At 35.9% G+C, this 11,023-nt stretch overlaps 1 protein-coding gene across 1 annotated transcript; it reads left to right on the top strand.

Annotated features, from left to right (window-relative positions):
- The first annotated feature begins 2,400 nt into the window (after positions 1–2,400).
- Positions 2,401–4,996, top strand: LOC149179679 (clavaminate synthase-like protein At3g21360). Its single transcript, XM_089418035.1, has 3 exons — positions 2,401–2,787; positions 3,846–4,099; positions 4,642–4,996. The coding sequence occupies exons 1-3, from the start codon at positions 2,401–2,403 to the stop codon at positions 4,994–4,996; spliced, it is 996 nt and encodes a 331-aa protein (XP_089274161.1).
- Positions 4,997–11,023: the final 6,027 nt, after the last annotated feature.

The raw sequence follows: 11,023 nt of genomic DNA, 5'->3' as shown, positions 1-11,023 counted from the left end.
TTTTTGTGATTTATATTTAGATTTTAAGAAAAGAAAAAATTCAGTAATAATCACATCAAAAAACATTTATCGACCTTTTTGAACCAACCAGGCGTGGTTTATCATGAGGAAAAGAATAATCAGATCTGGCAACAGCTTAAATAAGAAGTCAAATCATACGGCTACATTTGACTGGTCCAAAAAATAAAGAAGAAATTTAACCTATTGCCAAATCTGATTATTCATCTTATCTTGACAATAAACCACACAAATTAGTTTGCCTCCATAAATGTTTTTTAATGTGATTATTAGAGAAAAAAAATTAAATATTTATTTAATTAATTTTAATTAAAAAATATTATATATAAATACAACAATAATATTAAAAAATCAAGCATAGAAAAATGTCCTTATTCACTCTATACTAATATGCAGAAAAGAACATCTCATTTATAAATTTATCTTATATTAAAGTTATTCTGCCTGACACAGCATGTCCATTTTACATTCAATTTTATAATAATATGTAGTAAATGGTCTTCAATTCATAACTTTATATCGCAGTCCCTGTCCCATATAAGAATGCCCATTCTACCTTCAATTCCATATCAGCATGCAGTTAATGAATTTCGAATCTGTCCACTTGTATCCATTTATCTTTTCAGTCTAGGTGAATCCATTGGTGAACTCTGTCTCTGTCCATCACCACGTAATAAATAATCACAAATTTATTCATAGTATATATTTATTGGTAAATTTTGTTTTTTTTTTTTTAATTATGTAAATAGTTGGTAAATATAAATATATATATAAATTAAATAGTTGGTAAATATTGATAGATAAAAAAATATCAAAACACTTATTCTTATAAAGTGTAGTTTAATTTATAGAAGAAATGATCATGACCATTTTTCCTGGATAATTTTAATCAAAATCTGTCAAAATATTTTTGAAAACTTGAGTTTAAATTGTTTAATTTGTATAATTCAAGTGCCTTAGGGTTTTTCATGGTACTCAATCTATTTATACATTCAAAAATATATTTTGAATAACTAAAAATCTTGATATTGTATTACCATATTTCAGTGAATTCCTATAAAACAAAGGCTACTTCATTTTTAATTAGACTAAACCTAAATTTATTCACTATTAAATTTTATTTTATTTTTTAAAATTTTTAAAATTTGTTTTTTTAACTAAATTGATTTTTACAATTAAAAACACAATTTAAATTTTAAATCTCATCTAAAATTAATATACCAAATAAAATATATTTAAATTAAAAAAATAGTTTCATTAAATTACACCAAACTAAATTATAAACTTCTATGTTAAATGTACGTCCACCAAATTTATCATCAAATTATTAAAAAAATTTACTTCTTAATATGCAAAAAGATTCTTTATAACTCTTTTTGGTAATCGCGATTTGAAAGGAAGTCACTTTACATGAGAGATTTCCAGAAAAGTCGTTCCATGATTTCAAAGAAGTTAACTGTAAGCATCTTGTAGACTTTTGGTGACATAAATTTGTGATTTTTTTAAAACTTTTCCTCCTCTCAAGGAACCAAAAGATACCTATCACGTAGACTTTTTTTGTTTGGTAGAGTTTACGTATTTTATTTCAACTGTGAACCAAAATAAAAAAAATCAGGGTTGCTATCTCTCCTAGCTAGATATTTGAAAAATGTTCATTTATTTTACTTTTATTTTTTAATGATTAGGAAATGAAATGACATTTTAAAGTAAAAACTTTTTATGATTAGGAAATGAAATCATATTTTAATGTTTGTTATTGGGAAATAAATTGATACCTTAAGAAATGATTAAGAAATTGATACCTTAAGAAATTGATACTTTATTAGGAAAAAAAAATTATGATTAAGAAATGAAATGATATTTTAATGTTCATAATTGGGAAATGAAATGATACTTTAGGGTACAAACTTTTTATGATTGGAAAATGAAATGATATTTTAATGTTCACGAGACTAAAAATAGTTTATGGAACTATCAGTTTTTTGTTTTTTCTCTTTTGCAATTCAATCTCTTTTTTGGTTCAAATTGATGATGAACTGGTCTTACTTTCCAACAATCGCCTCACTTAAAAGACAATGCCAAAAAACCATTACTAACGTATTCCAATTATTTTCTCTGATATCTTTAAACATATCACATTCCAAAATAGAATATTTTTCCAAAATCTAATATTAACCGTCCAAGATCACCACAGTCTAATATGTAGCCCTAGTAAGTCGACACCCCTCGCTTCACGCACGCATGTACGCTTCAAGACTGCTATACTTCCACCAGAACAAGCGGCTTTAATGCCTGTACCTGCGTATAAACAGAGGCCTCCAACTACGTACCCAATATCTTTCTGTGCTTCCTTATTTGAGAATCTTGAATATTGAAAAAATAATGGCTCCGGTGAATATGAGGGAGGGTAAAATTCCAGAGCAAAAGAAAATTGATAATGGTAGCTTGTTCCCCAAAGTTATGACGCCTGTAGTAGCTCATGAGCAATGTTGTTATTCCCATGATGAAGAGTTGGGTGCAGTTTTGGAGTCTATAAGGAAGGAGAAAGAGTGGTTTCAGAATGAGTTGCAGGAGACCGGGGCTCTGCTTTTCAGAGGCTTTAAATGTATAAAATCTGCATCTGACTTCAATGCTTTTGTGGATGCCTTTGGATGGGAGGAGAAGTCGTATGAGGGATCTGCCCTTCGAAATTATATTGTAGGAAGAGTGTGGACAGCAAATGAAGCTCCCCTTGATCAGGACATCTTCTTCCACCATGAAATGGCTTTGGTATTATATGGTTTTTTTTTTCGATTTTTTTTTGCGGTAATTCTAAGCCGGATTTGAATTTGGAACGGTGGTAGTGCACTCATTCTGTGAATTTAAATTTAATTCTGTGCATTTACTAAATTTATAATTATAATTAAAATGTATAATTTAGGTTTTTTTAATCTTCTTTTTTTCTTTTTCTTTTTTTTTTCTTTCTTCTTCTTTCTTTTTTTTCCGAAGTGGCAAAACCTATCAAACTCAGGTGTCAAACCAACAGTGAGACAGTCATCTCTAGCTGCTATCCAAAAAAAACCATGCCACCTGTAATAACCCGAGGACAGTCATCTCTGGCTGCTATCCAAAGAAAACCACGCCACCTGTAATAACCCGCTGTGGTCCGTAAGGGAGCAGGCTTTCACTCCTGCCAGATGCCTCTGGGTCTTGGGCCATTAACCTGTTTCCTTACGTCCGAGGAAGACGAGCTCTTAGCCAAGCAAAAACAGTTTTACCGCATACTCCAGGCCGATTAGGTTTTTTTAATCTATTTGTTTAAGTGAAAATTATTTATAATAATAATAATAATAATAAATTAAATTGATTAATTTAATAAAAATGGTTTAAATTGTTTAGTGTTTATCAAATTTTTAAATATTTTAATACAATATATTTTTTAATAATTTAGATTAAAAATATCCAAAATGTTTATTGGTTTATAGAATAAATTAGATGTATTTACAGTTGGAATTGATATAATTTTTTAACCATGTCCATGTCCGTAGGATTCCCAAATATTCGGGGAATCAACAATCCACTTAACCTCAGAAAATTTTGACAATTTAGATACTCTAAATCAACCTTTTTCAAACTAAAATTCAAACAAAATTTTTACAATTTATATGCTCTAAATCAACTTTTTTTCAAACTAAAGCGTGCAATCATATTACAACTGAAACCAGTTAAAAAACCAAAATAAAAAAACAATGTGCAGCGATTATCAAATTTCTTTTAATACTACAGCATCTTACACTAATTAATTGTATGCATGCAGCTTACATTAATTAATTGTTTGCCTCATGCAGATGAAAGAATTTCCATCGAAGCTATTTTTCTTCTGCGAGATTGCACCTCCTGAGGGTGGACAGACCGCAATTGTTCGCAGTGATAAGGTGGCTCGTGAAATGGAAAGCAAATTCCCGAGCTTCGTTAACAAACTGAATAAAGAAGGGATAGTCACGTGCACATTCATGCCTAAAGCAGACGACGAGGGTTTTTTCCTTGGAAAAAGTTGGCCATCTCAGTTTCAGACTCACGATCCCCAAGAAGTTGAGAGAAGGTATTTGGTTATAAATTTTAGAAATATTTTGAAATTTGATAAACAAGAGCGCTATTTTATTTTATTTAGATGGTAGATTTTGAAAATATTTTGAAATTTGATAAATTAAAACTTTAATTAAAAGAAAAATATTTGGTAATCATTTTTAAGTAGATTCAAATTTTAAAAATATAACCATTAACTTAATTCCTATATAACAAATTCCAAAATATTCCAAAAATATCAAATCAAATTAAATTAAACAATATTTTGTTCATCTCTTTTAGGATAATCTAAGTTTTCCATATCGTTAAGAAAAACTACAATCACGTCTTTTCACAATGGCTAATCACATCTTTTCACAATGGCTAAAATTTAAAACTAGACTATTTGCATTACAGATCCCTTTATAACATAGTCACTCTTTTCTCAAAATAACAAGTAGGTGTTGTTCCTGGACTAGTTGGTACCAGATTAATACAGTGAACCAATTTAAAAAAAACATATTCACTGCATTGCTATTTAGATTGATATTTGGCTGATTGTTTGCTTTTGTTTCTCAGAATTGAAGCTGGTGGTTCTAAGCTGGTGTGGATGGCGAACGGAAGTGCGAATATCATAGCAGGGCCGCTTCCTGCGACGAGAAGCTTCGAAGGATACAACGATCAGAAGGTGTGGTTTAACTATATTCCTGGTGCTGTGTACAAAAAGGCTGCGAGTTATAACAGACTTTTATGTGGAGATGGTTCTGCAATTCCGAGCGCAGTAATGGAGGAGAGTGCGAGAGTTATGGACAATGAATGCGTAGAGGTGAAGTGGGAAGCGGGGGACGTGCTGCTCATAGATAACTTGGCTGTAATGCACGCGCGTAGACCTTCGAAGCCACCTCGGCGTGTCCTGGTGGCTCTCTGCGAGTGATATAAATAAATGGATAGATAACAATTTCGATAAAGTTGGTTGGTAATTTGCATGTAATGTCCCTTGGAAAAGTTGTAAATATTTTATTTACCACTTTCAAAAAATAAATGAACAATATTGTTATTTTGTGTTTAGATTAATAATATTGTTAATTATGAATTTAGGAAATGATTGAGTAATATCAGATTTTGTAACTTTTCACTAAGAAGTTGGAAAGACTTAGTTGCGAAAAAGAAGGAAACCCTAACTGCCTCCCCTAGAAACACTCCAAGAAAAAGGGCGTCGGGGAGGAAAAAACTGTGTTGTTGGGATAGACGGAAAAAGGGAAAATTGCTACGTCTGGTGAGGACCAAATAGCACTGGGACTGAGTGCGAAAGATTCGCTGTCTTGTCTTGCAAACATGCTTGGGGGTAGATTTGGCCGCGAAGACGAATCTCATGGTTGGGAGGAAGACAAGCAGAGAATAAAAGGTGACAGTGCTCTGAGATTTGATTGCACAGGAAATACAGGTAAGCAAAATTATGACAAATACATTTTTATAAGAAATGTTGTGTTTGTTAAAAAACTGGAAATGTTGTAGAGGGAGCGGGCTCCCACTCTATAATTTGACTAGTATAGCTATGTTAATAGATTCTATGAGATTGTTAATTTTTACAATAGATACCTAGATGGAAAGGCATCATCACCGAAAACTGATAAAATTATCTGTACAAAATAAAATAACCTTAGTCTTGAAACCAAACAAGGTAGTACTAACCAGCCCGAACAGGCTAGTCGTGTCCAGATGACACCAGTTGAATTATTAGTGTCTATACAGGTAGTTAAGCGTAGAAATTCCACGCTGATCACAAACCCTAAGAAATTATTGAGCATAAAGATTACACTTATAAACAAAACTTAAGAGTTCCATGGGATATAGAGCAAATACAAATTAATTTAAGAGAATGCTGTGTGAAGGAGGACTCATTGCGGTAACCTATGCATACTTAAATGAAAACCTGAATATAACCTGTGTGACAGAGCACTTTCTCTTAAACGATGAATAACTTGTGTAATGAGTGTTGTTAACATAGGAACCCATGTAAATAGGAGGCCCTGTGTGTACCCAGAACCAACCACATAAGCTTTTTAAATAGCTAGCGCTGCCAGCAAATAGGAACACAAACAAATGTGTGAAACAATTCGGCATGCTCGAGAAAAGAGAAAGAAAAGAAAAAAAACAATTTAACGAAATCCTGTGTACCGCAATAGGGCTTACCTTTGTAACCGCAAAGGAAGCAGTAACGCAGACAGAGGTCACCCAAACGGGTTATAGAGCCTCAGGTAAGTAACCCTTAAATAGTAAGCAAAACCCTAAGTAAAAACCCAAGAAGACAACAACATTGCGATCACGCCTAGATTTCGGGGGCTCCAAAATCATGGCTATCGCAGAAAAGACCTATAGGGTTAATCATTTCTGCTAAGCGATAATTGAACTACACATTCAAATCCAAAACTCAAGTCCAAAAAATAGCCACGGCGGTAATTGCTATGCATAACTTAATTAAACGATCAACACAAATCAGAACATCCTTTACATGAAGTATAGTATAATACAACCAGAAATAAACATATCTCTATCAGAAAGAAATAGCCTTTGTGCTTAAACGAACAATTTTCCGTAAATCCGGTTCATACAAAAAGAGATTAGCTAACCATAAATATAAAGTAGCAGACAAAATAGAGATATATCAAGGTAGAACAAATGAGCCAACATATTACATTAAAATTGAAAGCCGCATAATTGCCGCCATGATAACATTAAGAGACTCCCACTTTACAAAAGAACAAAGCATAAAACTAATGGTTTAATACAGCGATGAGGCCTTTGCTCGCCTAGTACTGTTTGAACTAACAACAATTACAACCATGCCATGGAGAAAAGAAAACCCTCTGCCTAGCGACAAGCAAGTCGGCAAGAAGCCCAATAAGGGAATTTCCATACGAAGCTAAGAACTTACCCGAAAATTTGTTGAACGCCAAGCCAGGTAAGATGCCGCCTCACTTTCATAACAGAGTGTACTGCAGAATCATTGCCACCCAATCTGCAAAGGGTTTCAAGTACTTGTATTAGGAAATCCAGACAGGAACATTTATAAAGATATCAAAACGTGATAGCCTCAGAATAAAACAATCTCTCACCTGGAAACAGGTAGGAATACATATTAACCCTGGTCAAGAACCCCTCGACCGCCGCTGCAACATGTTGAATGCACCATGCGAACAATCCCTCGAACAAGCTCCCACAGGCAGAGCAGAGAAGCCGAGTAGAGCGCCAAGGCAAAAGGGTAGCAAATGACCCTCAAACCCTGCAAGAGAGCCTGAAAAGCCACCCGAAGCGACTCCAGCCGTGCGATCAACAAACCTATGTCTACACCATCGATGAGATGGAGAATCCTGAGGAAACCTGACTCAGCTGCATTGTCCATTAAATCGGCATGGCAGAGGAATTAAATATCAAAGGACCGGTGGTGGTAAGCTCAATGCATGAGCTGAGTTGTCCCATTGTGGTGAGAGTGAATGTATTAGGACCATAATGGACTGACAGAGTTCATAAATGTCAACCTTAACAGTACAACCGTAAAACTAGACTCATTTTGTATAAACAATGTTCATGTAATTCAGAAATCTGATTAAGGTTGAAGATACGTAATTCATCATGGTCAGTTAGGTACAATTAACTGTAAAAAAAATTACATGGTTTTACTTTTACTTTTAATTGAAAGATGGAGATATGACATGTGGTATCAGAGCCAAGGTTACAAAACTGTGACCTCTGGCAAATAAACTGTAAAATAGCTATTGATATTTTTTTTTTTGGAAATTCTAACTGTTGATTGATTTAATAATTTGCTAAGTACAAAGGAACAAGATAACCGCAGTCTATAAGAGGAACAGATGGGGTGCCACACAGGAATATGGCTGGCCTAGGGCCCACAACATTTCCGGAAACTAACCCAGAAATATGGGTGCAGTTGGGAGAGGAAGCTCGCAGTACAAATCTTGCAATACTGGAAACAGTTCAGGAATTAAAGAGTGAGATGGCCTGCCTATGGGAGGATAATGCAAGATTAACTCTGGAATAGGAAAAAATTATGAAAAGCTTGTCTGATAAGTAGAACTAGCGTCAGACCATCCCTAGCCTTGAACAGGAATAGATGTTTGAAGAACAAGATTATCATACAGAGCATGAAGGAACAGGTGGTGGGGAAGAGAATCGAGAGGAGAAGTCAGATAATGCCTCTAGGCACCCAACATCAAAAAGACAATAGATAGAATTGCAAGGAGAGTTTCGGAAGATAAAATCGCCACACTTCGATGGAGAGTTGGAAGAAGCAGCAGAAGCTTGGCTTATTAACATGAACAAATACTTTCAATTATATGAGTACGATCATAATCTAAAGGCCCGGATGGCTATCTTCCAACTACAGGGGAAGGCCACTTTGTGGTGGGAGGAGGTCAAGATTGTACGCGGGGTGAGCGAGCAAAGTATAACTTGGGAAAAGTTCCAGAAATATTTCAAGGAGAGATATCTGACAGAATGATTTTACGATGAGAAAGCGAAGGAATTTCACGACCTACGGCTTGGACAGCAAACCATGGATGAGTTTATCACCCGATTTACTTCTTTGCTACGATATGTACCCTACATATGCGAGGAAAAGGCTAAGGTACAACGGTTCGTTAGCAGTTTACCCGTGGTGATGAGGGAAAGAATTGAGTTCGATAACCCAAAAACAATGGACGAGGTTATACAAAAGGCTAGGATATGCTACCAGCAAAGCAAGCAGAAGGGTGAAATTTTGGGCAGGAAGTGGACAGACAAGAAGAGTAGTAAGATTGCACCAGGCAATAAAGGAAATCGGGGCAGCGCTGGCAAGGGGTTTCCCAAAGGGCAAAACAATAGAAATCTGCCTAAAAACCAGTTCAGAATTAAGCCACCATCTGAATCAAGAATCAGCGAGCAAGCTGGTAGACTCGATCACGAGGGAACAGCAAGGCCCCCAGTTCAATGCTGGGGGTGTGGGGGACCTCATTACGTCAAAAACTATCCTCATCGAAAAGGCACTGATCAGGTGTCACAAATCCATGAAGCATCAACTGTAGGCGATGTAGCCCGGAGCATTCCGAAAATTAATGCTGCTCTCGAAGATCATCAGGCAGATTACCAACTGACTATGGTAGAATTCGAAGGTAAGATTTTTAATCGTACCGTGTCTGTTTTAATTGATCCTAGAGCTACATTAAGTTATGTTAGTCCTAAGGTTGTGGAACAATGTAGTTTACAGTCTGTCAAGTTTAAAAACCCCTGGCTAGTACAGCTGGCAACAGGGGCAAAGAGACGAGTGTTGGCCAAGGTTAATAACTGCCCTCTGGAAATAGCAGGACAACCTTTAATAGCAGATCTAAACATACTACCCCTTGGATCATATGACGTGTTGATAGGCATGGATTGGCTGGAAAAGCGTTGGTCCATTATAAACTGTAAGACAAAAACTATCTACTACAAGAATGAGCTGGGAGAAGGGCAGGAGATGCAAGGCATCCCAAGGCCTGTACAGATTCGGCCAATAACCGCTTCTCAACTGGAAAAGTGTATCAAGAAGGGTTGTCAGATTTATGCTATTCAGGTTGGTTATGCCAACTCAAAAGAAAAGACAGCCACCTTGGAAAATATTCCAGTTGTGCAAGAATTTGCAGATGTGTTCCCGGAAGAGATACCCGGACTGCCACCCAAAAGGGACATAGATTTTACTATTGAATTGATACCAGGGGCAGCTCCGGTGTCCTGAGCCCCATATCGTATGAGCACACCAGAGCTTACAGAACTGAAAATGCAACTGCAGGAATTGCTAGACAAAAATTACATCCACCCCAGTGTGTCGCCTTGGGGAGCCCCTGTGTTGTTCGTCAAAAAGAAGGATGGAACCCTTCGAATGTGCATGGACTACCGACAATTGAATAAGTTAACAATTAAGAACAAGTATCCATTGCCCCGGATTGACGAACTATTTGACCAAGTAAAAGGGGCAACTGTGTTTTCAAAAATTGATTTACGATCCGGATATCATCAGATTAGGATCAGAGAGGAGGATATAGCCAAGACTACTTTTAGAACCCGCTATGGACATTATGAGTTTGTGGTACTACCCTTTGGGTTAACAAACGCTCCTACAACTTTCATGTGTTTGATGAACAACATATTTCATCAGTATTTAGATAAGTTTGTATTAATATTTATTGACGATATACTGGTATATTCTCGGAATATTGAGGAGCATAAGGAACACCTCAGACTGGTGATGCAAACCCTCCAGAACCATCAATTATACGCCAAATACAGCAAATGTGACTTCTTTAAGGAACAGATTCAGTACTTAGGACATATTATCACTAAGGATGGAATCGCGGTGGACCCCGAGAAGATAAAGACCATAATGGAATGGCTAATACCGAAGGATGTAGCAGATATAAGATCTTTTATGGGGTTAGCTGGTTATTACAGACGATTTTTGAAGGATTCTCTAGGGTGGCCTATCCTATCACCTCCTTACAAAAGAAAGGGAAAACTTTTAAATGGACCGCAGAATGCCAGAAAAGTTTTGAATAGCTCAAGCATCTGCTCACCACAGTGCCTATATTAAGCATAACAGATCCAAGTAAGGATTATGTGGTGTGCACAGATGCGAGTAAGGAAGGGGTAGGAGGGGTCTTGATGCAAGAAGGCAAGGTAATTGCCTATGAATCCAGAAAATTAAAGGAACATGAACAGAAATATTCCACTTACGATTTGGAGTTAGCAGCTGTTATTCATGCCTTAAAGATGTGGCGCCACTACCTAATGGGTAAAAAGTTCCTTTTAATGACGGACCATCACAGCTTGACTAATTATTTTAGTCAACCTACCCTAAATGCTAGACAGGCACGGTGGGTAGATTTTCTAAGTGGTTTTGATTTCGAGATTAAGCATCTGAAAGGGAAGGAAA

The sequence above is a fragment of the Pinus tabuliformis genome, chromosome 3_2 (genome assembly GCF_031772625.1).
Source record: "Pinus tabuliformis cultivar Carrire ecotype Pingquan chromosome 3_2, CPIR1, whole genome shotgun sequence".
NCBI lineage: Eukaryota > Viridiplantae > Streptophyta > Pinopsida > Pinales > Pinaceae > Pinus > Pinus tabuliformis.
This window is presented reverse-complemented; position numbering and strand designations above follow the sequence as displayed.

Coding starts and splice junctions, on each gene's coding strand:
- LOC149179679 (XM_089418035.1), top strand. CDS start 2,401: ATGGCTCCGGTGAATATGAGGGAGGGTAAAATTCCAGAGCAAAAGAAA. Junction 2,788..3,845: donor TCCACCATGAAATGGCTTTG/GTATTATATGGT, acceptor TGCCTCATGCAG/ATGAAAGAATTTCCATCGAA. Junction 4,100..4,641: donor CCCCAAGAAGTTGAGAGAAG/GTATTTGGTTAT, acceptor TTTGTTTCTCAG/AATTGAAGCTGGTGGTTCTA.